The 26,538-nt window shown below is 45.8% G+C and overlaps 1 protein-coding gene across 4 annotated transcripts in view; it reads right to left on the bottom strand.

The window, feature by feature from the left end:
• CCDC88C (coiled-coil domain containing 88C) overlaps window positions 1–26,538 on the bottom strand; it is a 110,547-nt gene that overhangs the window by 8,277 nt on the left and 75,732 nt on the right. For 2 of the 4 annotated variants that reach the window (XM_075614543.1, XM_075614545.1), the window contains 16 exons: window positions 25,470–25,654; window positions 24,681–24,818; window positions 23,525–24,595; window positions 22,158–22,285; window positions 18,076–18,217; window positions 14,460–14,642; window positions 12,422–12,583; window positions 11,516–11,793; window positions 9,648–9,791; window positions 7,784–7,970; window positions 7,465–7,610; window positions 6,242–6,331; window positions 5,536–5,768; window positions 1,172–1,363; window positions 604–672; window positions 422–490 (listed from right to left, as the gene is read on the bottom strand). In XM_075614543.1, the coding sequence (XP_075470658.1) occupies window positions 422–490; window positions 604–672; window positions 1,172–1,363; window positions 5,536–5,768; window positions 6,242–6,331; window positions 7,465–7,610; window positions 7,784–7,970; window positions 9,648–9,791; window positions 11,516–11,793; window positions 12,422–12,583; window positions 14,460–14,642; window positions 18,076–18,217; window positions 22,158–22,285; window positions 23,525–24,595; window positions 24,681–24,818; window positions 25,470–25,654 (3,417 nt within the window). Of the gene's footprint in view, window positions 1–421; window positions 491–603; window positions 673–1,171; window positions 1,364–4,275; window positions 4,735–5,535; window positions 5,769–6,241; window positions 6,332–7,464; window positions 7,611–7,783; window positions 7,971–9,647; window positions 9,792–11,515; window positions 11,794–12,421; window positions 12,584–14,459; window positions 14,643–18,075; window positions 18,218–22,157; window positions 22,286–23,524; window positions 24,596–24,680; window positions 24,819–25,469; window positions 25,655–26,538 lie in introns of those variants that run through there. The other 2 variants (XM_075614544.1, XR_012803884.1) reach the window with 2 other exon arrangements.

Raw genomic sequence — 26,538 nt, 5'->3', positions numbered from 1 at the left:
GCTCACGCATGCGCCTGTCAGCACGTCCTGAACAGCAATACCGGCTCCCTACCTGTACCGAAGCTGTGCGCAAGCGGGGAGACTATAGAGTCTGTTACAAATGCGTTATTTACATCAGTTATGCACGTATATGACGATTGCAGTACAGTATATGCATCGATAAGTGGGGAAAAGGCAGTGCTTCACTTTAAGTACAGTTTCACTTTACATACATGCTCCGGTCCCATTGCGTACGTTAATGTGGGGTATGCCTGTATACCATTATATTTTTTAACAATATTTTAAGGGCTTCTCTATGAGAAGATTATTTTAATCTCAAGTATATAAAAAACTGGTCCATAAAGAGAAGAAACCAACTTTTCCAAGGAGAAAGATTTAAAAGTTCAGCATTGAAAATAAACGCGGCTTTTAATTCCGGTACCTTTTACGTTTAGAGGCGAGGAACTATTTGACGCACTTCTGCTGCTTTGCAGACTTCTTGTTCGCGGTCCTGGGACAGAGGAGAAAGATGAAAGCAGATATATCACCGGAGGGTTCGTGCCGGAGTAGGGATCTTAGGGAAGAACATGATCCCGCGGAGTAAAAATAAACAAATATATTTACCACGAGGCTCTGCGTGGCTGAATTCAGGCTCCTGGAACGGCTCGAAAAGGTTATCGTCAGAATTGTACCCTGCGGATTAGAACAAAATGTGTCCATTAGTTACTGAAAATCTCATTAAGAAAAGAAGGACAACAGAACGATTGATAAAATAGTGGTAATGAGACATAAGACCACGGCGCCTGCGTGTTATCAGGAGAGGTGCTCCCTGGGTATCCTGCACCCTAAGAAACATTCTCTGTTCTGCCGAACCGAATGATATATTTCCATGCAGGATCTGGCCACACATTTACGTGAAGGATTTGATGCCCTCACACGTGGGTTTCAGTAAACTTTTTCAGGCGTAGAAAACATCTTCGGACCAAATAATCGTAGTATAAAAGCTCTCACAAACGTCTTTTAGCTTAGTATTAAATGTTGTATTATAGTGTATTCTTCCAAACAATATGCACATTTTAATGCAATGGTAAAATAGTATACACACACACACACAAACACACACACACACACACACACACACGCACGCAAACACACATAAAACACGTGCATGGTTCATGCCACACACGCTCACCCTTGGGTCTTGCTGGTTGCCGGGTGTTTTGGGTGGGAGCAGTGGCAGTGAGATGGATGGCGGAGGTGGAGTAAGCTCTGGATCCTGCCTCCATTCGCCTGTTTCGAGCATTGTTTTCTAAGCCCTCCATGTTCTCGGTGCTTCCCCCGTGATAGGACATCCTGTGCTGCTTGTGAGCAAGTTCTATCGCAACTAAGAGGGGAAAACAGCAGCTAGTGAGCAGAGCCGCCGGAATATGGAACTCCCCCCGCGCCGAGAGCCTGAAACACATCACAGCGCAGGTCACTCATATAGGGGAATTGTGCGTCACAGCGCAGGCCACTCATATAGAGGAATTGTGCGTCACAGCGCAGGCCACTCATATAGGGGAATTGTACGTCACAGCGCAGGCCACTCATATAGGGGAATAGTGCGTCACAGCGCAGGCCACTCATATAGGGGAATTGTGCGTCACAGCCCAGGCCACTCATATAGGGGAATTGTAACGAGGCTAACGGAAGCGGACATCTTTTCTCGCTTTGCTGACACCTTAAAAATAACCCACATTGAAAGCCCAAAATGTGACTAGCTTCCTACCCAAGAACACAATATATATGTCAGCAGCGACAACGTATCCAACACGCAAAGAAGGAAAATAAAACTAGCATAAAATGTTTCTAGAGTACGTTTCTTTATTCTGTGTTTGGATTTAGTTTTTTTTAAGCGGAGTGACTGCTCCGTTCTACCACAGGATAGTGTATAACAGAACTTTGCATGCAGTATAAATATGCAGACAATGTAAAGTACAATGCAATAAAAGAGCATGGAAAATAATGATAGGATCCCTACCCCATAAAGTGCTGCAGCCGGAGAGATACCAGTGAGCTGAGAATGCACTAAACCACTGAACTATATCCTCGATAAGCAGGTTTTTGCATTACCAGAGCCGAGAACCAATTCCCCGTGACCCCAAACGCTTCCACCTCACCCCCAGTGACCACACCTAAGCTGCAATGTGTTTCAGGACCGCAGGCATGTTAAGGGTTAATTGATCATAAAACCAAAATGGCATTTCAAGCAGCAGATTATTCACTTCACATCTGACGCACAGTGAAAGCAGACATGGCAAGCGCAGAGACGCACACGCGGGACCTCCGGGGCGGGTATCACAGGATGGACAGCGTGACGCCGCACACATTGTATCACACCTCCGTGCCTCGTGTGAAACTTCAGGAGAATAAATACAATGCGGATCTCTTGATATACGTTAACAATAAAAAAACGTTTTTTATCATTAAAACAATATTTAATATAAACACTGAACTTTCAGCCACAAATCTCGGGCCCCTAGGGCAGGGGTGCGCAAACTGGGGGGCGAGCAGGGAGGGAGACAGGCAGGGGGGTGCAGCGAGGAAAGTTTGGGCACCCCTGCTGCCCTAAGGCAGATAAATTGACTTGTTCACACTCAGAAGAAGCAGATACCGGAATTTAAACCAGATTCATCTGCTTCAAAAAGCCGAACTTTGTAACACTCCTCTTGTGCACAATGTGTGTGTGTGTGTGTGTGTGTACACATATACAGAGATCTGTATCTATCTCAAGATTCATGCAGGCATTCCAAATATAGCAATAAATATTTATTGATTCAATGTTTCGGTTCCAATGGGAACATCAACGACAAATCAATAAATATTTAGTGTCATATTTGGTATTTGCTTTAATCTTGACACACACACACACACACACACACACACACACACACACACACACACACACACACACACACACACACACACACACACACACACACACACACACACACACACCTTGGAGTGCCTCAGTCTTATACACAAGCTGTTCTATATAAAACGTTGGCACCGTGATTAGTTAGACAAAGCTTTGGCGTTCTCCTGGATACCGGGACATACATGGCTATGTTTGACCTTTTCAGACAAGTTAAAGAATATATATTCATAATGCGGTCAATGCCCAGATGCACAAACACGCCTGTAACACGCCTATAACACGCCTTCTCAGGCCACGAAACAGAGGCAGTCACCTATCTGCAGTTAGTTAAATGAAAATGGTATTCCTACCTAATAACGAGGAACACAGCCAGGCGTCTGTCCCCCGTAAACAACCAATTCCCTATCAATGCTCTTTAACTCCACGTATAAATCTAACATTCTTTACAAACAGAAAAAATGGATTCTAATGCCCTGTGGCATCGTGACTCACGTGGCCTACACGTGGCCTACTTCTAAGTGTGTGTGGCACTGAAAAGGATTCGCTCCATGTGAAACCAACAGTATAATTGTAACACAATAATTAGCTGAAATATTGATAGAAAATACTTACGAATAATTACATTCCATGCATTTAGTGGCGGGTAAGTACTTCAGCTTACTATTGTGATGCACTTTTCAGTTTTGTAACATTTGAAACATTATCTTTATAAAGTGCTACAAGGAAAGACTCATACAGTAACAGAAGACCGACTCATACATAGTAACAGGACAGGGAGAACCCTGCAGATTAATAGTAAGAAAATATTAGCCCCTTGTCTCCCTACCAGAGGAACGTGCAACAAATTGCTGGCAACATAGCAATTAAACACAAAAAAACAAGGTGAGAAAAAATGGGAAAGTGGAATTTTCAAACGGTTCAAACATTGGGCGGTTCTCATGCTCACCAGGGGGTACGAGGCGCTCGCCAGGGGGTACGAGGCGCTCGCCAGGGGGTACGAGGCGCTCGCCAGGGGGTACGAGGCGCTCGCCAGGGGGTACGAGGCTCTCGTCAATGGGTAAAAGTCACAGCAAACGGGAATGTTAAGGGAAATTAGGAATGAAATATAAGAGAGTGAGAAACAGAAGCACCAGTGCATGTTAGGACAGGGAATGCAGGACAAACATGCAGAGCGGCTCCTGAACACGCGTGGACGGCAGGCTACACGCACATGTATAGAGAAGCAGTATAGCTGCAGTAAGCCTTCATGGGGCAGTTTATATATGTGCCATTGCCTCTGCTTTGATAGCAAAGCAGCAGCGTAACATATATCACAATATATATCACAATATGGCTTGCACATGCAAAGTATTTGTGCAGCACACAGCAACTTAACTTACTTAGTCTGGATAGCAAAACAGTGGAGGGCTGCGTGTGCGCTGTGTGTAAGTGGGTACGGGTTCTCTGATTAATATATTGGGGATCTAACGCCAATTACTGAATAAATAATCTTCCCTTCTTTCAATGCGGGACGCGGCGTGTTCGTACATCTGCCATGTCACAGACAGAGATTACGGGGGAATCTTTGGGCTTCTTTAAATATATCTTTTTTTCCCCATATTTATAGAAAACATGATTATGTGTGGGGTGGGGGGGAGGGGGGAGAGGAGAGAGGGAGGGGAGAGAGGGGGAGAGTTAGAAATCCCGGATTTCTGGGAGAGAGCGAGAGTCGCTTTTAGAGGATGGAATGTCGAAAGATGACCAGAACCGCAGACGCTTAGAGAGACGGCGCTGGCTCTGTGCTGACTTCTCCTTGTCCTGGCTTTTGCTTCTCATAAACGGAAACTTTATGCGGCCAGCTGCTAATTGTAAGCCAGGTTACCCAGGAGGAGAGAAATGAAGAAGAGGTGAAACACAAAGTCAAATGCTGAAAACAGAACGAAAGCCCAAATATAACAGATCATGATTAAAGCCAAGAGGACCACCTGTGTATGCGTGCTCGGGCGAACGTGTGCACTTCCCCTTGTGTGCACACGCATGTACATCCCTGCGTGTGCACTTCCGCTTGTGCATGTGTGCAGGTACTTCGTGTGTGCAAACATGTGAGCGTGTATGTGCCGAATTCTTTTAATACTAATATTGGAAAGAATGTAATAGCAATAACAGCAATAACTTTAAGAGATACCTGTAAATGGTGCTAGCAGGGCAAAGAATAGGAAAACCCCTTATAAACATCTATACACACACACACAAATAAAAAATATCGACACACACACACAAAATAAATAATATCGTCACACACACACACTTTTAATACGTCGCTGCTGCAGTACTGTTACGTGTAATATTAATGTTGTATTCATTAGTTTGGGTCACTTTATCTCCCTGTGCCTCAGGCACCAGATAAAAATAGATTGTAAGCTCTATGGGGCAGGGGCTGTGTCTGTAATATTCCTATGTGCTGCGTACCACGCGCTATACTGTAATTGCGACGCGCTTTCAGCCCTAATGGGAGAAATAAAGTTATTATTATGATTACTATTCTTTCTACGCACTGCGCTGTATTCAGCCTCTTGCTGGTACCCGGATTTAGCGGGGTTAGATGCCAGGACCGAGATCTCCTATCAGATCATTTGTCACATGGATGGAGAACAATATACCTTTACTAGTGAACGCCCCGGAGCCCTCCTTCTCCTCCGAGCCTACGGAGGTATTATCCGGACTGTCCTGCTGCACCGTGAGCGGTCGGGAGGATGATGGCGAGGTAACTGGTTCCGTGAGGTCCGCTTGCCCGGTCTGCCCTTCCAGGGAGGACTTTAATCTCTCCCTGGAGCGCTCTTTCCTTGGCTTGATCAGCTTGGCTAGTGCTCGGGCTCCTGACCAGTGGTTTTTCCTTTGGACATAAAAACACCATGAAATAAGCACAACTGTGAATATCATACTGCAGGGGCGGCCACCTCCTGATCAAGGGTCACCAACAGGTCAGGTTTTAAGGATATCCCTGCTTCAGCACAGTTGGTGCAGTCACAATGACTGAGCAACCTGTGCTGAAGCAGGGATATTCCTAATACCTGGACTGTAGGTGACCCTTGAGGACTGCAGTTTGCCACCCCTGGTATAGAGCCAGAAATCCCCATAGAACACAAACAACGCCGTATTTGCGGCGATATGACGGATCCGGACGCACTACCATGTGTTTCAGGGAACTCGGACTTCTGAGAACTTGCAAAATTTGTTATCATTTGGGACCAAATAAAAGGAATTGGTACTTTAGGTCTAACTGCAGACTGTATGGGATGCTTGAAACGGGTTACTCTAAAATGAAGGTTAATAATAATATAATAGTAATAATAAAATACAACCTACTTTTTTGGAGCAGGATCGTAAAATTTATATTGGTCCATTATTTTTTCTTCCAATTTCTCCTTTTGTCTCCTTAAGTCATTTAATTTATCTCTGTGAGAGGAAAAACACAACGTAAATATACCGGCGAATAAAATGGGGCGCAGTGCCGACACCGGGTCCCCGGGCGCAGTGCCGACACCGGGTCCCCGGGCGCAGTGCCGACACCGGGTCCCCGGGCGCAGTGCCGACACCGGGTCCCCGGGCGCAGTGCCGACACCGGGTCCCCGGGCGCAGTGCCGACACCGGGTCCCCGGGCGCAGTGCCGACACCGGGTCCCCGGGCGCAGTGCCGACACCGGGTCCCCGGGCGCAGTGCCGACACCAAGTCCCCGGGCGCAGTGCCGACACCGGGTCCCCGGGCGCAGTGCCGACACCGGGTCCCCGGGCGCAGTGAGGACGGAATGTGGATTCACTTGTAAACCCGTTAAACCTTTGCAGACAGTTCCTGAACTAGCCAGTAGAGGGTGCAGCTGCTGCACTATGAAATCTTACCTATTCTGTAATAGGTTTCGACAGGAAATAAAAATCCCTTGTGAGCACATTCACACGTCCGACAGGTCTGTAACCCTGCCCGTCACCATCATCCCGTAGCATGCAATGCTTCAACTGCAGCCAGGGATTCTGAGTAATAACACACACGTGACACTCATTGTGTCACCTTTTGCTTCTAATCCATTTAACATGGAGCCCTATAAGCTTACGCCAGCCGTATTGAACGGCTTTCCAGCACAGCCTGGGTTAATGAAGTGCAGAGCCAGTGACCCTGCTCACAGACATCGGTTTCGACCTTTTGGGTCTCAGTGTGAGGCTGGTTATACTGGCTTTGAAATTATAAACTATTAGAGAATTTCAATAGAAGGTTGATGCATTTTTTTAATTTGAATGAACAAAATATAAATAATTTTAAAACCAGCCTCTAAAAGCGACCCAATCCCTGAGATCGAGGCGGGGAGTGAGAAGCCGGACTGGGAGGGGCATGCAAATTGTACTGCTTCAGCATGAAAGATAGGAAGGATTCCTGCAGCAAGTTTTGGTAAAAGAATTATGCAAACAATGGCTATTTAAAAACAGAATTTGGGGGCAGCGTTTTAACCCGTTTGCTGCAGCCGTGGCCAATGCGTTGCGTGTCTGAAATGGTAAGAACGGCACGAGACGCTGGTCAGCGCTGTTACCCCTCCCCCGTACATGTACTGCTTCTGCTCCTCATGGTAATGCTCCTTGCTCTCCATGCTTTGCTCAAGCAGCATCTGGTTCTGCTGACTGAGCATCTGGATCTGGCTGAGCAGGTGATGGTTCTCTTCCTCCAGGTTACTCTTCAGGCGAGTGAGAAGCTACACAAGAGGGAGAATAAAGCGAAAACATGAAGCCTGGCCCACCTGCCTAAGACCGCCCCCACCCCCCACTCACTGACATCAGCCCCCCCCCCCCCCCACCAGCCCATCTGCCCCAACCCCACCCCAGCTTGATTGTAACTAAGCACCGTATTGCTTTCCTGCAGCCTTACCTCACAGTGATTGTCCAGTTTGGTTAGAGAGATGTCCATAGTCTGGTGCTGGTCCTTAAACTCGTCAAACCGAGCCTGCCAGTGATTCAGCTCCAGCTGAGCATTGTTGAGAGAGGTTTTCATCTCCTTAGTATGCGTATGTAAGCTGGTGTACTCCTCCTTCAGCTCACCGTGCAGGAAATTCAACCTAAGAAATAGAACACATTTATTCAAGGAGCAATGCCTCCCAGGACTAACAAGAGTTCATTGCAATGTCAGATTTACAAGGAAACATTAATAAGCATTTTTAAATAGTTTTGTTACATTTACAATGTTTCCATATTAACCTAATTATTTGTCTGTTTTTTTTTATCATCTGTATGTAATCTCTGGCGATGACTGTTAATGACCTGTTCACATGCAGAGCAAGGGAATGGTTTCTCTCCTGTGTGAGTTCTCCGATGTCTTAAAAGAAATGATTTTAAGAGAGACGCGTTCCCCACATTCAGAGCATAACTCCTCCCCCTTGTGAATTGTCGTATATACAGGGACATTGTTCATCGTTTTGTTTGGGTAATGAGTGTAGCATAATTCATTTAAACAGATAATGGGAAAGAACAATCATTGCTACATTATATTTGCATTATGCACCTAGAGAAAATAGAAAACTGATATTTTTACAAAAGAAGCAGATAAGTAAAAATAAATATTTGAGGAGAGACTGAATCTTTGTAAAAAAACAAAAAACAAACAAAGAGAGTGACAAGTTTCCCCTGCTACGTGGGCCGGTCCATTTAAAGTTACTGATCCATTGTCCCAGACCACAAATTACTTATCTGCGCTGCCTGTGATCACGGTTCCATCCTAATCACATACTTCATTACAAAAGAGCCTGGTGTCTTTATCAAGGTCATTATGAGATGTACGTGAAGCATGAGAAAGTTTAATGCTATATATGAACCACGTCCGTGCCACGGGATCCTATACACAGCAGTTCTGTACGGCCGGGGTGCGCAAAAATTGGGGCGCGAGATTTTCTGAGGGGGGCGCGGCGTTTAGAGAGGCGCTTCCCAGAAGGCATTTAAAATAAATGTCGGGGATCACGGGAGGCCTCTGGAACTTTTCACTGACCTCGAGTTCGTGACGTGTCTCCATGGCAACCGGCGTCAAATGACGCCACGGGGTCACATGACCTGCAGCGTCATTTGACGCCAGAGCCGTGCAGGGAGGGTGGCGCGAGTCAGAGGGGAGAGGAGACAGGGGGCGCATGTAGGTAAAATTTGCGCACATCTGCTGTACGGAACTGAAAGGGTTAAGTAAGGGGTGTTATATACAGCATGCGGCCGCGCGTTCCTAAGCGAACGCGTGTGCACGTGCCGCATGCTTTTCCTGTATATAGTGCCGGGAGCTGCAGGTAAGTGTGTATGTGTGTATTTGTGTGTATGTGTATGTGTGTATTTGTGTGTATGTGTATGTGTGTATTTGTGAGTGAAATTAAGTCTTAAGTAAGATTTTTTTTTAAATAAAAAAAAAAGTTTAATAAATTTTTTTTTATTTGTGCAATTATTTACCCCCCACACACACATCCATACAAACACACATCCACGCATACATACATATAAACACACACACACACACACACACCAATACATACATTTGAGCGCAGGCAGCGGCGCAAAAAGATTAATTTCTTCATCTTCGCCGCTGTCTGTCGGCTCCCCTCTCCCTGCTGTGTGCGCGCGCGGCCCTTCTATAGAAAGGCTGACTCACGTCAGCCAACTAAAAATCCGCGCGCGCTACTAATCCTTTAATCCATGTAACCATATAATGGGGACAAGCAGCAGGGAATCCCCGGTAAATGCCGCCCACCGAGGAGAAATCTCACCTGTCCAATTCTTCTTTAAGTTTCTGATTTTCGCTCGTGGCAATGACATTTTTCCGCTTTTCTTGCTGCAAAACTTCCCGCTCCGTTTTTAAAACATTGTCTAATTCTTCCAGCTCCGTTTTGTGCTTCATTAAGTTGTTGTAGCTACAGGAAAAAAAACCACAATAATTTTATATTTTTCATTTAATTGCTTGTAATTGTGTAGTGTTATGAGAGCTGTTATTTCACTACACATCTGAGCAATGTAATCAGGCAGCTAAAGGGTTAATAGCCCACATGTTTTGTGTTTTAAAGCTGCAGTTCAAGCTGCCATTTTTAAAAAAATACATATTTTTTTCCCATTCAATATGTGCATCTATACAATCTGCGCACTGACAAGTGATTCGCTAAGCTGCAGATGGATCCGCTCTCCTGTAATCGATCTCTTGCTCAGGGTTATTTTAATTCAGTTCTTGCACAGCATTGTGGGCAATGTAGTCTTGGAATATGATTGACTGGGCAGTTACTAGACACAATTGGTACACTGCTAGAGAGAGGGCGGGGCTCAAGAGCCAGAGCCTATCAGAAGGGGAAGGGGGCTGTCACTTTGGAAATGCTTCCTACAGTACATTAGAAACATTAAAAATGTCTTTAAAAAACACACACACACACACACACACACGATACTGCTTGATCTGCTGCTTTAAATTCACAAAATATGATCTGATCTAAAAACTTGTAGCAAGTAAATTTGACACAAAACATGAGAATATAGAAAATGATCAGATGTTCACGATGTGGCTTTCCGTCAGAACACATCCCTCCCCCCCACACCTGTCCTATCACAGACCCCGCGTCTCTCGCTGCACTTGACAACCTGCTCGAGGACAAGTGAGAAAAATGAGACTTAATGAGCAACACTCATTAGGGCAAAATCTTTCATGCAGCAATCAATCTGCAGCACACGGCAGGGTCAGCGGGTCAGCAGGTCAGCCATACAAGCTGCGGTCACGCTGAGGAAACGAGACACCGTATACTCTCATCTGTTAATCAGAACCAATGAAACACCAGCACACCACCACAGTGAAAAAGCCCAAACATACTAAAGGGGTTCAAGGTCCATTTAACACCCCATTTGGTGGATCTGAACGTGAAGCTCCTGCAGGGATAAGGAGAACTCGTCTAGATTTCCAGGCTTCCAAAACTGTATCTATTCCATATCTTACCGAGAGACACACACACGTAGGGTTAGTCTCTGCCTTACATGAGACTACATCAGAATTACGCATACACTCTCTCCCTCATTTATAAATATATCCCTCATCTTCAGCCCGTGTCTCCCCGCTGCTGGGTAAAGGCCCCCCCCCCCCCCCCCAATGATCCCCAGGTACTGCGCATACCCCCCCCCCCCCTTCCTTGCTGTACGTTCCTATTTAGAGCAGACACCCCATACGGTGCTGTTAATACCCATCTCAAGCGGGGCGCGTTTGGGTCAGAAGGTGGAAAAACAAACTTCTTTCCAAGACATTTTGCAGTTAGCGTCTAGGACAGTTAAAACGCAGTCAGGGATAAGAGTAGTAAACTCTGCTTAGTAAACATGGGCCTCTGTAGCTTGCCCAAGATGACAGATAAAGTGCTTGAGGCTGCACTGAAACCCACAAATTAGATTGTAAGCTCTCCGTGGCAGGGATTTACTTTCCTATTGTCTGTTGCACTTCTTATAATTCCCTAAACTGAACTGTTTATTTTTTACAGCGCTGAGTACACTGCGGGCACTATATAAATAGAGATATACATACATATGCATTCAAAACACGAATAAGAAAGTACTACAGTAGTATTTCCACCTCTTCAGCACGGAATGGGTTAAGTTCTTATAGACTCCTCACCCCTCCTGCAGACTCCTGTACCCCTGCTCCAGGCCCTTGTGCTGGGTTTTCAGGGCGCTGTGCTGGCTGATCAGTCCCTCGTACTCCGCCGACTGACGCTCGTGCAGAGACGCCAGGTGTGCGTGGTCCCGGGACAGGGATTCGTGCGTTGCCTGCACCTCCTCCTTCTGCCGCAGGGCGTTCTCATTCTCGCTCTCCAGGGCAGAAAGCTGGTTCTGGAGCTGAGCGATTTGGGACTTCAAGGAAATGCTCTGGGAGCCAGCGGCAGAGTTCTCAACCTGCGATATGTCCGACCGGAGGTACGCGAGAGGTTAGCGCGCACGCCAAACAGGAAAACAAACCCTTTATTACAGGACACAACAAACAGCCAACATTTCGGGTGCGGTCACGTTGTATACTTCTCTAAAGCATGGGCAGTCCTTCACTGTATGTCAGGGGTGCGCAAACTGGGGGGGGGGGGTGCGCAAACTGGGGGAGCGGCGATCGCAGAGGTCCTGCGCGCTTCCCCGGGGCAATTAAGTTAAAAGCCGGGGGGCCGCGTGAGGCCTCTGTAACCTCAACTTACTGGGTTCTGTAGTCTTCTGGATGCGTTGCCATGGTAACATGTGGCAAATGAGGCTGCGGGGTCACGTGACGTCACATGACACAGCGTCATTTGACGCTGTGTTGCAGAGAAGGGGGGGACGCGAGCGCTGGGGCTGTTGCACAGGGGGGGGGGGGGCGCACCCTGCTGTATGTTATCGTTTAGTTTTAATTATTGCACATCGTCTCATATTTTGGCACCATTTAGTGAATCTGGGCTTGACCAGACTTTTATACAAAAATATAAAAATGTGTGTATGTTTGTGTATATACACACACCCCTAAAGATAGATGAGCTATAGGTGACATATATACTGCCCTCACCTGTAGGCTGGCCGTCTGTGTCTGCAGGGCTGTGTTATGCTCCTGCAGGAACGTTGTCTGTTTCTGCAGCGTCCCAATCTGATTGTTGAGTGAGTGATTCTGGGAGTCCAGGTGCCGGAGTTGCTCTCTGAGCAGCTGCTTCTCCGCGTGCAGCGCCGCGTTCTAACCAGAAAGTGAAACCAAATCACGCACAGCTGTCACACACATGACAGATACACAGTGACACACAAGAGCAAACAGGACAAGCACTGATGGATTTCATTAGGAACAGATACTTTTGATCTACTCTGACTTATCCCGTTACTCACACACTCACACACTCACACGAGCAAAGTGAGTCATTTCAATAGTGAGACACACTCACTGCATTAAGACACACTCGCTGCGTTAAGGCACACTCGCTGCGTTAAGGCACACTCGCTGCGTTAAGGCACACTCGCTGCATTAGGGCACACTCGCTGCATTAGGGCACACTCGCTGCATTAAGGCACAGCTGCATTAACACGCACTCGCTGCATTAAGGCGTACTCGCTGCATTAACGCGCACTCGCTGCATTAAGGCGTACTCGCTGCATTAACGCGCACTCGCTGCATTAACGCGCACTCGCTGCATTAACACGCACTCGCTGCATTAACACGCACACACGCTGCATTAAGGCACACTCGCTGCATTAGGGCACACTCGCTGCATTAAGGCACAGCTGCTTTAACACGCACTCGCTGCATTAACACGCACTCGCTGCATTAAGGCACACTCACTGCATTAAGGCACACTCGCTGCATTAAGGCACACTCGCTGCATTAAGGCGCACTCGCTGCATTAAGGCGCACTCGCTGCATTAAGACACACTCGCGGCATTTAGGCGCACTCGCTGCATTAAGACACACTCACTGCATTAAGGCGCACTCGCTGCATTAACACACACTCGCTGCATTAAGGCACACTCGCTGCATTAACACACACTCACTGCATTAACACACACACGCTGCATTAAGGCGCACTCGCTGCATTAACGCGCACTCGCTGCATTACGGCACACATGCTGCATTAAGGCACACTCGCTGCATTAAGGCACAGCTGCATTAACACGCACTCGCTGCATTAACGCGCACTCGCTGCATTAAGGCACACTCGCTGCATTAAGGCACACTCGCTGCATTAAGGCACACTCGCTGCATTAAGGCACACTCGCTGCATTAAGGCACACTCGCTGCATTAAGGCACACTCGCTGCATTAAGGCACACTCGCTGCATAAAGGCACACTCGCTGCATTAAGACACACTCACTGCATTAACACACACTCGCTACATTAAGGCACACTCGCTGCATTGACACACACTCGCTGCATTAAGGCACACTCACTGCATTAACACACACTCGCTGCATTAAGGCACACTCGCTGCATTAACACACACTCACTGCATTAACACACACTCGCTGCATTAAGGCACACTCGCTGCATTAACATACACTCGCTGCATTAAGACACACTCGCTGCATTAAGACACACGGCCCCAGAGCGCTCCTGAAAATAACATTATATTTGTCACACATCCATTGTGTGCTGTGAAACAAGCTGGTCCTGAAAAGTGGAATATAGCAATGAAGAAAGACTCGCTGCCACATTGTGTTTCATCCACAGCCCCAACTCCACGTTTGTACAAATGAAAAGTGGGGGCAACGTTTGTTTACTTTATAATTTGTGCACAAAGTGATAAATTACTAAACAGCCAAAAAGCCGTCTCAGTCCGAGTTTTCCATGCGGACGCGGAGGGACAATTTACTCGTTACTGACCATTGTTGTGGGATTTAAAACTTCACCGCCAGGGGTGCCCGTGGTGCAAACAAAGTGCCCGTCCCACGGGCGTCACTGCCACGGACATTGCATGGAAGTAAAACAAATAGTTGTGAAACTCTGAGTGCAGAACATGAAAGCCGGAGAGGTCAAAGACACGGAGCTCACGGACACGAGGGCCTACCATTACTAAGCGCTGCTTAGCAGACCCGTCCCAGCGCTGATAATCAGATGAGCTTACATTCCTCTCCAGCTCGATCGCTCGGTCCTTCGCCTTCAGCTGCTCCAGCGCGGCCTCTCTCTGCTCACTTCCCATCTTCTCCTTCATCTGGATGTCACACTCGTGCTTCTCCCTGGGGTGTTTGAAGGAATTCTGATGGGATTCCTCCAGGTTGTGGGCGTAAACGCCCAAGTCTTTCTTCATCTGAAATATCGAACAACATTTGTTCTGTATGTTTATTTAATCAGAATTCCCCGACTTTATTTTCCTTCAGACCGGCCGCTCTATCATTCTGCAACATAAGGTTGGTGATATAACTATTTCCTCAGAGGGCATAGGAGACATTATACAGGAGACATTATACAGGGGACATTATACAGGGGACATTATACAGAAGACATTAAACACCGATGCATTTTTGGGAAAAATCAATCAGATTGTATTTTTTAAATTCTGTACCAAATATTCACTGACAAATGACAGACCCAGACATACAATACAATGACAGACCAGACATACAATACAATGACAGACCAGACATACAATACAATACAGACCAGACATACAATACAATGACAGACCCAGACATACAATACAATGACAGACCAGACATACAATACAATACAGACCAGACATACAATACAATGACAGACCAGACATACAATACAATGACAGACCAGACATACAATACAATACAGACCAGACATACAATACAATACAGACCAGACATACAATACAATGACAGACCCAGACATACAATACAATGACAGACCAGACATACAATACAATACAGACCAGACATACAATACAATACAGACCAGACATACAATACAATGACAGACCAGACATACAGTACAATGACAGACCAGACATACAATACAATGACAGACCCAGACATACAATACAATGACAGACCAGACATACAATACAATGACAGACCAGACATACAATACAATGACAGACCCAGACATACAATACAATGACAGACCCAGACATACAATACAATGACAGACCCAGACATACAATACAATGACAGACCCAGACATACAATACAATGACAGACCCAGACATACAATACAATGACAGACCCAGACATACAATACAATGACAGACCAGACATACAATACAATGACAGACCAGACATACAATACAATACAGACCAGACATACAATACAATGACAGACCAGACATACAATACAATGACAGACCAGACATACAATACAATACAGACCAGACATACAATACAATGACAGACCAGACATACAATACAATGACAGACCAGACATACAATACAATGACAGACCAGACATACAATACAATGACAGACCAGACATACAATACAATGACAGACCAGACATACAATACAATACAGACCAGACATACAATACAATACAGACCAGACATACAATACAATGACAGACCAGACATACAATACAATGACAGACCAGACATACAATGACAGACCAGACATACAATACAATGACAGACCAGACATACAATACAATGACAGACCCAGACATACAATACAATGACAGACCCAGACATACAATACAAATACAGACCAGACATACAATACAATGACAGACCAGACATACAATACAATGACAGACCAGACATACAATACAATGACAGACCAGACATACAATACAATGACAGACCAGACATACAATACAATGACAGACCAGACATACAATACAATGACAGACCCAGACATACAATACAATGACAGACCAGACATACAATACAATGACAGACCAGACATACAATACAATGACAGACCAGACATACAATACAATGACAGACCCAGACATACAATACAATGACAGACCCAGACATACAATACAATGACAGACCCAGACATACAATACAATGACAGACTAGACATACAATACAATGACAGACCAGACATACAATACAATGACAGACCAGACATACAATACAATGACAGACCAGACATACAATACAATGACAGACCAGACATACAATACAATGACAGACCCAGACATACAATACAATGACAGACCCAGACATACAATACAATGACAGACCCAGACATACAATACAATGACAGACCAGACATACAATACAATGACAGACCAGACATACAATACAATGACAGACCAGACATACAATACAATGACAGACCAGACATACAATACAATGACAGACCAGACATACAATACAATGACAGACCAGACATACAATACAATGACAGACCAGACATACAATACAATGACAGACCAGACATACAATACAATGACAGACCAGACATACAATACAATGACAGACCAGACATACAATACAATGACAGACCAGACATACAATACAATGACAGACCAGACATACAATACAATGACAGACCCAGACATACAATACAATGACAGACCAGACATACAATACAATGACAGACCAGACATACAATACAATGACAGACCAGACATACAATACAATGACAGACCAGACATACAATACAATGACAGACCAGACATACAATACAATGACAGACCAGACATACAATACAATGACAGACCAGACATACAATACAATGACAGACCCACACATACAATACAATGACAGACCAGACATACAATACAATGACAGACCAGACATACAATACAATGACAGACCAGACATACAATACAATACAGACCAGACATACAATACAATACAGACCAGACATACAATACAATGACAGACCCAGACATACAATACAATGACAGACCAGACATACAATACAATACAGACCAGACATACAATACAATACAGACCAGACATACAATACAATGACAGACCAGACATACAGTACAATGACAGACCAGACATACAATACAATGACAGACCAGACATACAATACAATGACAGACCAGACATACAATACAATGACAGACCAGACATACAATACAATGACAGACCAGACATACAATACAATGACAGACCAGACATACAATACAATGACAGACCAGACATACAATACAATGACAGACCAGACATACAATACAATGACAGACCCCCACATACAATAAAATGACAGACCAGACATACAATACAATGACAGACCAGACATACAATACAATGACAGACCAGACATACAATACAATGACAGACCAGACATACAATACAATGACAGACCAGACATACAATACAATGACAGACCAGACATACAATACAATGATAGACCAGACATACAATACAATGACAGACCAGACATACAATACAATGACAGACCAGACATACAATACAATGACAGACCAGACATACAATACAATGACAGACCAGACATACAATACAATGACAGACCCAGACATACAATACAATGACAGACCCAGACATACAATACAATGACAGACCACACATCGTGGACCACTTCAAGATTGCTGCTTCACCGCTGGAAAATCACTGAGTAAAAGGCTGGCACCCGCATTGGCCGACTCTTCTGTTACTCAGTTATAAAAAGAGCATTTTCCCAACAGACAGCTGAAACCCTTCAACCCCCCCCCCCCACCCGCCCTCCACCCCAGGCCCAAACGGCTTTGCTTGTTGCCAGAAAGGCTAGCAATATGTTGCAGGCCGCGCTGGCAGCTCCAGGGTGTGGTATACACACTACTAAATGTAACACAAACAAGCCGCGAATGCTTACCAAATTCAGCTCGTTCTGCAGCTGCTGATTGACACTGTGAGCTTCCTCCATTTGGGTCTCCAGCGCCAGAATCTTGCTCTCCTTGACAGCGAGCGTGGTCTTTAGTGTTGATTCTATTCTGCTCTCGAGAACTTTGTATTTTCTGTGTTTATATAAAAAGAAAAACACTTAGGAATGTTCTCAAATTTACTGACAATGTGTCATTGTCCGAACCCCCTCCTCCCTGCCGTGTGTTGTATCCGCCGCTTTGGGCATGGGATAGAATGTAATTTCCCTAAAAATCCAGAAACCATCAAATTATACACACGTCTAAATCCTATCACTTGTACTGAAGGAAATATACACTTCATTAAAATCTCTAGGGTGCCACATGGGCCCCATCTTAAAACCTGTCCTGTTTGGGGGTTGGGTGGGATCTGGAGGACAGGAGTTGAGCACCCCTGGGTTAGGGGACAGCTTTCCGATTTAAGGCCTTGATTATACCGCGTGGTGCTGGGCGGCGGCGGCGCGCTTCTGTGACGTCACCCAGCGCTGCCGCCGAGCAGCATCCTGATTATACCGGGGAGGGAGGGCAGAGGAGGTTTGGAGGCGTGGCTGTGAGTGGTTCCGCCCTCATTGGCAGAACCGCTCATGTGACACGGCCTTCGCAAGAGAAAAAAAACAAGTTTGTTAGTCTCTTCCCCAGCCGTCCACCTCGCAGTACGACGCGCCACGACCGTCGCCAGCGGTACGAACAGTTTCATTGGATTCATGCAACTTGTCTTGGCGCTACACCGCGCGCGTTTTTGGGTACAATCACGGCCTAAGGTGCTTCAGAGTGCTGCAAAAGTACAGCTTGTGTTTTGTCGGCAAGCACAGGTCATGCATACTTCTGTAAGGCCATTTGTTATAATACAGTAGTTCAAAGTTCTAGCAGCTGCATTGGTCCTAGAGAAATGCAGGTCTGATGTAGGTGATGATACCGTTTAACGGACTAACATCATAGTTCTTCATAGCTGGATTGTCCCGCTGGACTGTCCCTGGGCGTGACAGCATTCGGGAAGAAGGCACAGAGTGCCAAGAATCTCTGTATGTTAAACACCAGATATCCTTCAAACCTCAACCTTCCTGCCTACACCTGCTGGACTTTCTCCATGGAACAGCACTGCAAGAACTGGAAGACGAACCCGACGAGATGAAACGGAATATTGTAGGCCTTAAGGAAGAAGAAAGGATGAAGATTGGCTCAGAAAGCAGACCCCTTATATATTACAGACGTACAGGAAGTGGAAGAATCTGCGGAAAAGGCTTTACTATTAACAAAATATGGGGGGAAAACAAGATAGTTGAAGCATGAAAGTTCATTGGAGAGGACATCCAGAATCATCATTCAATAGACAAAGTGATACAAAGCTTCAAATATGTACCGGCCACAGCAATGAACATGAAGAGTTTGGTCAATTTTGCAGAATGTGAAAACTTCTAGATCTTCAACCCATTATTTAAGAAGAATCCAAAGAGAAAATTGACATTTATTTATTATTTATTTATAAAATATTTTACCAGGAAGTAATAAATTGAGAGTTACCTCTCGTTTTCAAGTATGTCCTGGGCACTGGGGACATAGAACGAAGCCGATAGAATAGACTACATCCCAGCCAACAAGAAACACTGCACAGTGCTTAACCATTGTGACAAGATTCAAATTACATAGAAAGAATTAAAAAAAGGAGTTAAGAGAAGATGAAACAATCAGAACCTCAAAAATAACAGCAGAGAATTCCAACAAGAACGGGAATCCCACTTCCGCGGGCTCGGGACACACAGGGACATTTTAATAATGATCAAGAACGTATGAATATTATAGCAGAGAAAGCTGGATAAGAATATAGCAGATCAGACAAAGGAGTTATTGAAGAAATAAGAAAAGCAATTCCCAGATGATCCTCGAGACTATAACGGAGAATATAAGAACATGGAACTGCAATATGGTGAAGGTAATGATCGAAGATCAAAGTTTAAAGAATACAAAGCAGTGACACGATTAAAGAAAATCAGCAACGCAAACAATAAAAGATTGTGCACTTATCAGGAAGAGGATTCAAGACTTCTACAAGAAATTAGCGTCTTTCACGGGAACCTTCAACTGTGCCTCAATAGGACATGGGTAGTCTTCACGTGCAGGGTATTATTACCCAAAGCAGTATGGAGAGATGCATGCCGGGTATTATTACCCAGAGCAGTATGGAGAGATGCATGCAGGGTATTATTACCCAGAACAGTATGGAGAGATGCATGCAGGGTATTATTACCCAAAGCAGTATGGAGAGATGCATGCCGGGTATTATTACCCAGAACAGTATGGAGAGATGCATGCCGGGTATTATTACCCAAAGCAGTATGGAGAGATGCATGCAGGGTATTATTACCCAAAGCAGTATGGAGAGATGTATGCAGGGTATTATTACCCAAAGCAGTATGGAGAGATGCATGCAGGGTATTATTACCCAAAGCAGTATGGAGAGATGCATGCAGGGTATTATTACCCAAAGCAGTATGGAGAGATGCATGCAGGGTATTATTACCCAAAGCAGTATGGAGAGATGCATGCAGGGTATTATTACCCAAAGCAGTATGGAGAGATGCATGCAGGGTATTATTACCCAAAGCAGCATGGAGAGATGCATGCAGGGTATTATTACCCAAAGCAGCATGGAGAGATGCATGCAGAATATTATTACCCCAAAAGACAGGGAAAAGAATGAATGGGACCACATCACAAGGTCTGGAACCACATCACAAGCATAAATATATTTTAATGGCGATATTCGTCATATTCCAAGAATAACCATTGTTGAACATAGATAGTACTAGACTGAATTAGAAGGAATACCAGAAGACCAAGATGACCAAAAGTAAGATATTAGGATGAAATTAGGAAATTTGGTGGTCGGAGAAGGAAGGTTTACACCCCCAGTACCGGGAAAATCAGAGGAGTTCATCTAGCAGATTACTGAAATGAGCTAAAGACAATGATGAGGAGATTATATTATATTATATTATATATATATATATATATATATATATATATATATATATATATATAATATATACGTACAAACAGGTTGTAAGTAAAGTTCATTTTTTAGCGGATCCGTACACAAAATCCAAGATCAACAAACAGTGATTTAAACGACTTAATACAGCTTAAAATTATTGGCACCAGACGCTAATTTTCATAGCACCTTTTACAACCTTGGATACATCAGAGAATGTTTATAATAACCATTTGTCTTCACATATATCCCATCGTGCACTGCAAAAAGACAAACAAATAACTAATGCAAAGGTATTAATCCATTATGTACTTTCTGATGCTTTTATGAAGACCGTTTAAATGCTTCGTTGATTATGAAATGCCAACCGCTAAGAGATGGCAGACCGAGCAAGGAATCCAACACAAACAGAACATGAGGTTTCGGGACCCAGCCACTGGAACAAAAAGTCCAAAAGAACCACTTCTGGATCAGTGACTTTAGAAACTCAGCCCCAGACTTGTGTGTCATTAACTCGCGTCCTTGTGCGCACCGCTTACAATCTATGCAGTAAAGTCATATGTTGTAGTTTAAGCCTTTTTTAATTACACTACAGACTATAAAATCTCCGTTTAGCAGATTTGCGCGTACGCTTTGTGAGTGTGACACAGCGCTCCGCCTGTGTGCACAAGTGTTACATGTAACTGTATTTGTAACTGTATCCCCAGGATATTATACAAACAGCTTCAAATATTATATTGAAGACAGGAATATGAACATCTGTCACTTACTTTTCTCTTGACACAAGGCTGGGTCTCCAATTTACTACCACTGCAATAAGAAATTAAATGCCTTTAATCTATGCCCCAATTCCGAGCAGAGTGACACAGGTGACCTGGGAAGCCAAGGGGCGGAGGGACAGCCGAAATAAAAAGATGAATCCGTACTTAACTCCTTCACTGCTAGACGGGCTAGAGGCAGCGAACGAGTTGATCTTAGGACCCGTCCCTCCTACGTAAAACCTTTATAGTGTTCGTATATAGTTATACCATCCCACAATGTTCTTACTTCTCAGCATTGCTGTTCTCATCCTGCAGCATCAGCTCTTTATTTAAACCAATTTTCTCCAGTTCGAGGCTCAGCTTGTCCAGCTCACTTGACATTTGTTGAGTTTTTAACTTTTCTAGGACCAGATCCTACAGGGAAACGTTGAGTTACCAAACGGATACAAAGACAAAAAAATTATCACAATATAGTGACAACGCTGTGTGAACATGTGGGGGGGGGGAGGAGAAGGGGGGAGGAAGGAGAGGGAAGGAGGGAAGGGGGCGGGGGGGAGGAGAGGGACTTCAATAAAACAAGGATTGGAAGCGCAGCATATACATGATTACGTTCCATCTGTCGTGCAAACCCAGCATGCAAAAATAATCTGGCGCAACGAACACGTACACGCAATAGAGCGCGGTGTCTGGGATCAGAGCGGGGCCTCGCCGCCTCTCAGTGATGTCACAGAGTCACGTGGTCATGGCAACGTGATGCCGCAGAGAGGAGGCGGTGCCGGGTGGAAGGTAAGAGACACAAAGGCACCGCGCTCTCCCCCGGCAATCAGTTTAACTGCTGTGGGGAAGAGCGCGAGGCCTCTGAAAGTGCGGGACTCGGGGCGGTAGCACAGACGGAACCGCCATCAAGCAGGCTCTGATTTATTAGGCAAACATGCTACAAATGTAAATATCGTACAATCCAGAAAATACCCCACCCCTAAGGCCTCGGTCCCGCTGCGCTCGTTGGCGCGGGCGGCCATGTCGCGAGTTCCCCACCAGCAGGGGAATCCTCGCGAGCCGGTCCCCCCTGGCGGCACAGAGCACTACACGCTGTGGCGCGTCAGCCGCTAGGGGACACAAGAAAATGGTGATGTCTAGCGTTGACGCGTCACATGGTGTGGCTGTGAGCCAATGGGGAGGGGAGGCTTCGGGAGGAGGAGAGGCTTCGGGGAGCGGGGAGGAGTGTGGAGTGAAAGCGTGAGTGCCTGTCTGTGTGTGTGTCTGAGTGCGTGCGTGCCTGTCTGTGTGTGTGTATGTGTGTGCCTGAGTGCGTGAGTGCCTGCCTGTGTGTGCGCGCGTGTGTGTGTATGAGTGTGTGTGTGTGTATGACTGCGTGAGTGCCTGCCTGTGTGTGTGTATATGAGTGCCTGCGTGTGTGTTTAATACTTACCCTCAGCAGCTCCAGCCCGAGTCCGTGGAGGGAGGGGGGGGGGAGAGTAGCGGGTCCCTCCGCTCAATATACGCCCCCCCTCCCTGTCAAACCTCCCACTCCCGCCCACCTCCCGCTCCCGCTCCCTACAGACCGCATATCGCGGTCTGTGTATGTCAGCGCATCGCCTGTCTGCAGTGCGGGTGCGCTGACTCTGGGAGCGGGGCCTTAGCCTTATGCCGTACCTCTCTTAATGTCGCTAGTGTTCTCTTATCAATAGTTAGCTGCTGAAGCAGGTCCTTGTTCTCCTTCTCCAACTCTCGTGTTTTAGTGGACGAGTTTCTTAGCTTGGATAACTCCTTCTCTAGTGTTCGGTTTTCCTTGTCTAAGTCGGCCAGCTTCACCGTGTTGTCATCCAGGATGGCGTCCTTCAGCTCCACTTGCTGCCACAGTCTCTTTGACTCCTTCTCTAATGTTTTCTTATCTTTCTCCAGCTGGGACACCTCCTGCTCCATCACTTTCTTCTCTTGCTCCAATCTCTCCATCTTCTTGTTGGAAAGTTTCAGCTCCCCCAAGTTTCTCTGCAGCTCCTTATTCTCCTGCTCGGTCTCCTGCAGCTCTGTCTCTAGCTCATGAATCTTTTTGCTCCCGTTCTCCAGCATCTGTTGCAGCTTCCAGTTCTCATCGTTCAAACCTTGGTAGCTCACTTCCAGGCGCTCAGACTTCTTCCCCAATAATTTCAATATCTCTACATTTTTTTTCAGTTCCTCTTTCTCCTTCAGCAGTTCACTGTTCTCCATCTCGATCTGTGCCATCTTTGTGCTTGAGAACCTCATGGCTTCTACTGCTCTTCTGAGATCCAAGTTCTCCTCATCCAGCTGCTTGTTTTCACTCTCTAGCACCTCCAACCTAATTGAAATGTTCTGCAAGGTGTCCAGGGATTTCTTTAGCATCCTGTTGTCCCCATCTAACTTCCCATTTTCCTTCTCCAGAGCCTCCACCTTCTCCTCTACGATCTTCACCGAGGCCACTTTCTTGGTCAGCATCTCGTTCTGCTTCTCCAGCCGGTGGACCTCTTTCTCCATCTCCTCCACTCTCTCCACTTTGTCCTTGACCTGCTCGAAAGCTCTCTCCAGTTGCTTCTTCTCGTGCTCCATCACATTCAGCTTGCTGCTCGTGTCCGTGATGGTCTCGTGAAGAATTTTATTTTCCATCTCTATGTCCTTCACTCTGGCCTCCGCGCTCACCTGAGACCTCTGCCGCAGGGCTGACATTGCCTGATTGAGGTGTTTAATTTCGTGTTCCAACTCTTTAACCTGCATTGAACAAAGAGTTGATGCAATGGTTACATAGTTGCCATAATTGTTCTATCAATTGGAGTTATTGAACGTTTGAAGTCACCTGTCTGTCCTTATCAGATTTGACACTCTCCAGAACTCGCGTGAGCTGCTCTCTCTCTTTTAGAAGATCTTCACTGAGACTTCCCAGGTCCTGGCTACTCTGTCGCTCCTTTTCAATCTGCACGTACAAGTTTTCAATCTTCGGAAGAAAAAAAAAAGGAAACATTATTAAATCATATCAGAGGATTTAGCAAAGGTTTACTCCTGCGTTGCTTCAGCTTTTCTTACACAACTTTGAACTATGTATCTTTATACACAAGAAGATACATCAAGTTAGTTAAAAAAAATGGTGCAGTTACCAGACCACAAAGACCAGCAAATAGGTAGAGCATTGTTCTAAAGGCCTTTCAATCGTCTGTGGTTTACGGAGCAGCAAAGTCTGACAGCGGCCTAGAGACGCGCGTTCACGTACTAATGGCAAATGCTAACTGCAACCTTCTCATGGGGTCGGAAGTGTGAACAGCGGATAGGATGAAACAAGATCAGAAAATACAAATATTATCGCTCTGACATGCAGCAGATTACACCCAGAGGGCAGCACCAGCTTCTCTGCCGCAATGTAACAGTATAGGGGATCCAATCAAAGGGAATCCTTAAAGCAGGGACCGGCAGTTATTGGAACAGATCCATTCTGAGATAACAGCAGATCACCATTTTCATTTACGCGAGTAATCTGCCTCTATCCCGAACACCATCGATGCCCCTCTCCCTCTAGCTGGGGGCATCGTCAGGTGCCACACAATATCCATGTCCCATCGTTACATCTGGGGAATGAGGAGGAGCAAGGCACCTTCTTACTGAGCTGCTGGATTTCCTTCTCCAGTTCCGGCACCTTTAGGCTGGACTCCTCCATGGTTAGGGAGGTCTCCCGCAGCTCCTGGATGGTGTTCTGTAGGCTCTGATTGTCCTTCTCCAGCTTCAGGATTCGGCTGGACGCAGACTCATTAAGCTCAAACACAAATGACTTCTTGGCGCCTGTAAAAAGGAGGAAAGCAATATGTCAGGCCATTCGCCATCAAGGGAGAGACACTTTAACAGCTTTGCTGCCAGAGATCTCTGCAAAACATTGCTTCTTCTGAAAGAGAGAAAGAGCGAGCGCAAACAAGAGCGAGCAAGCACAAACAAGAGCGAGCGAGAGAGAGCAAACAAGAGCGAGCGAGCGCAAACAAGAGCGAGCGAGAGCAAACAAGAGCGAGCGAGATCAAACAAGAGCGAGCGAGCGCAAACAAGAGCGAGCGAGCGCAAACAAGAGCGAGCGAGAGCAAACAAGAGCGAGCGCAAACAAGAGCGAGCGAGAGCAAACAAGAGCGAGCGAGTGCAAACAAGAGCGAGCGAGAGCAAACAAGAGCGAGCGAGAGCAAACAAGAGCGAGCGAGAGGGCACACATTTCCTTTTTCAAATTCTATAGGCAAAGCATTGTATGGTGGAGGTGTATTCTTCCAGGTTGTACTGTCCTGAATATGTCTCTGATCCATACACACGGCTTAGGCTGAGTTTATAGTGGCGTAGTGCTTGCTGATGCGCGCCGAGCATATATTCAGAGACCCATTATATGTTATGGTGCCATTCTGAGTGAAAGCTCACGCTTGCTGAAGCTCGCTCACATTCCAGCTACAGGCAAATCTGTGTTTCTGTGCTTGCGGTCGCTTAGACCTGAGAGTCGCCATTGTTCCCTGATCTGACTGATCCTTACCCAACAAATACATTAAAAAACCAGCACTGTTTCCCCCCCCAGCTCCGTTTATGCCCTCCCCAGCTCCGTTTTTGCCCCCCCAACACACAGTGTCAGACACACACACAGTGACAGACACACACACAGTGATCGACACACACACACTCACACCCCCTTCCCCCCCGCC

Source organism: Ascaphus truei, chromosome 9 (assembly GCF_040206685.1).
Source record: "Ascaphus truei isolate aAscTru1 chromosome 9, aAscTru1.hap1, whole genome shotgun sequence".
Taxonomy (NCBI): domain Eukaryota; kingdom Metazoa; phylum Chordata; class Amphibia; order Anura; family Ascaphidae; genus Ascaphus; species Ascaphus truei.
Note: the sequence above shows the minus strand (reverse complement) of the source record. Positions and strands in the feature narration are given on the sequence as shown.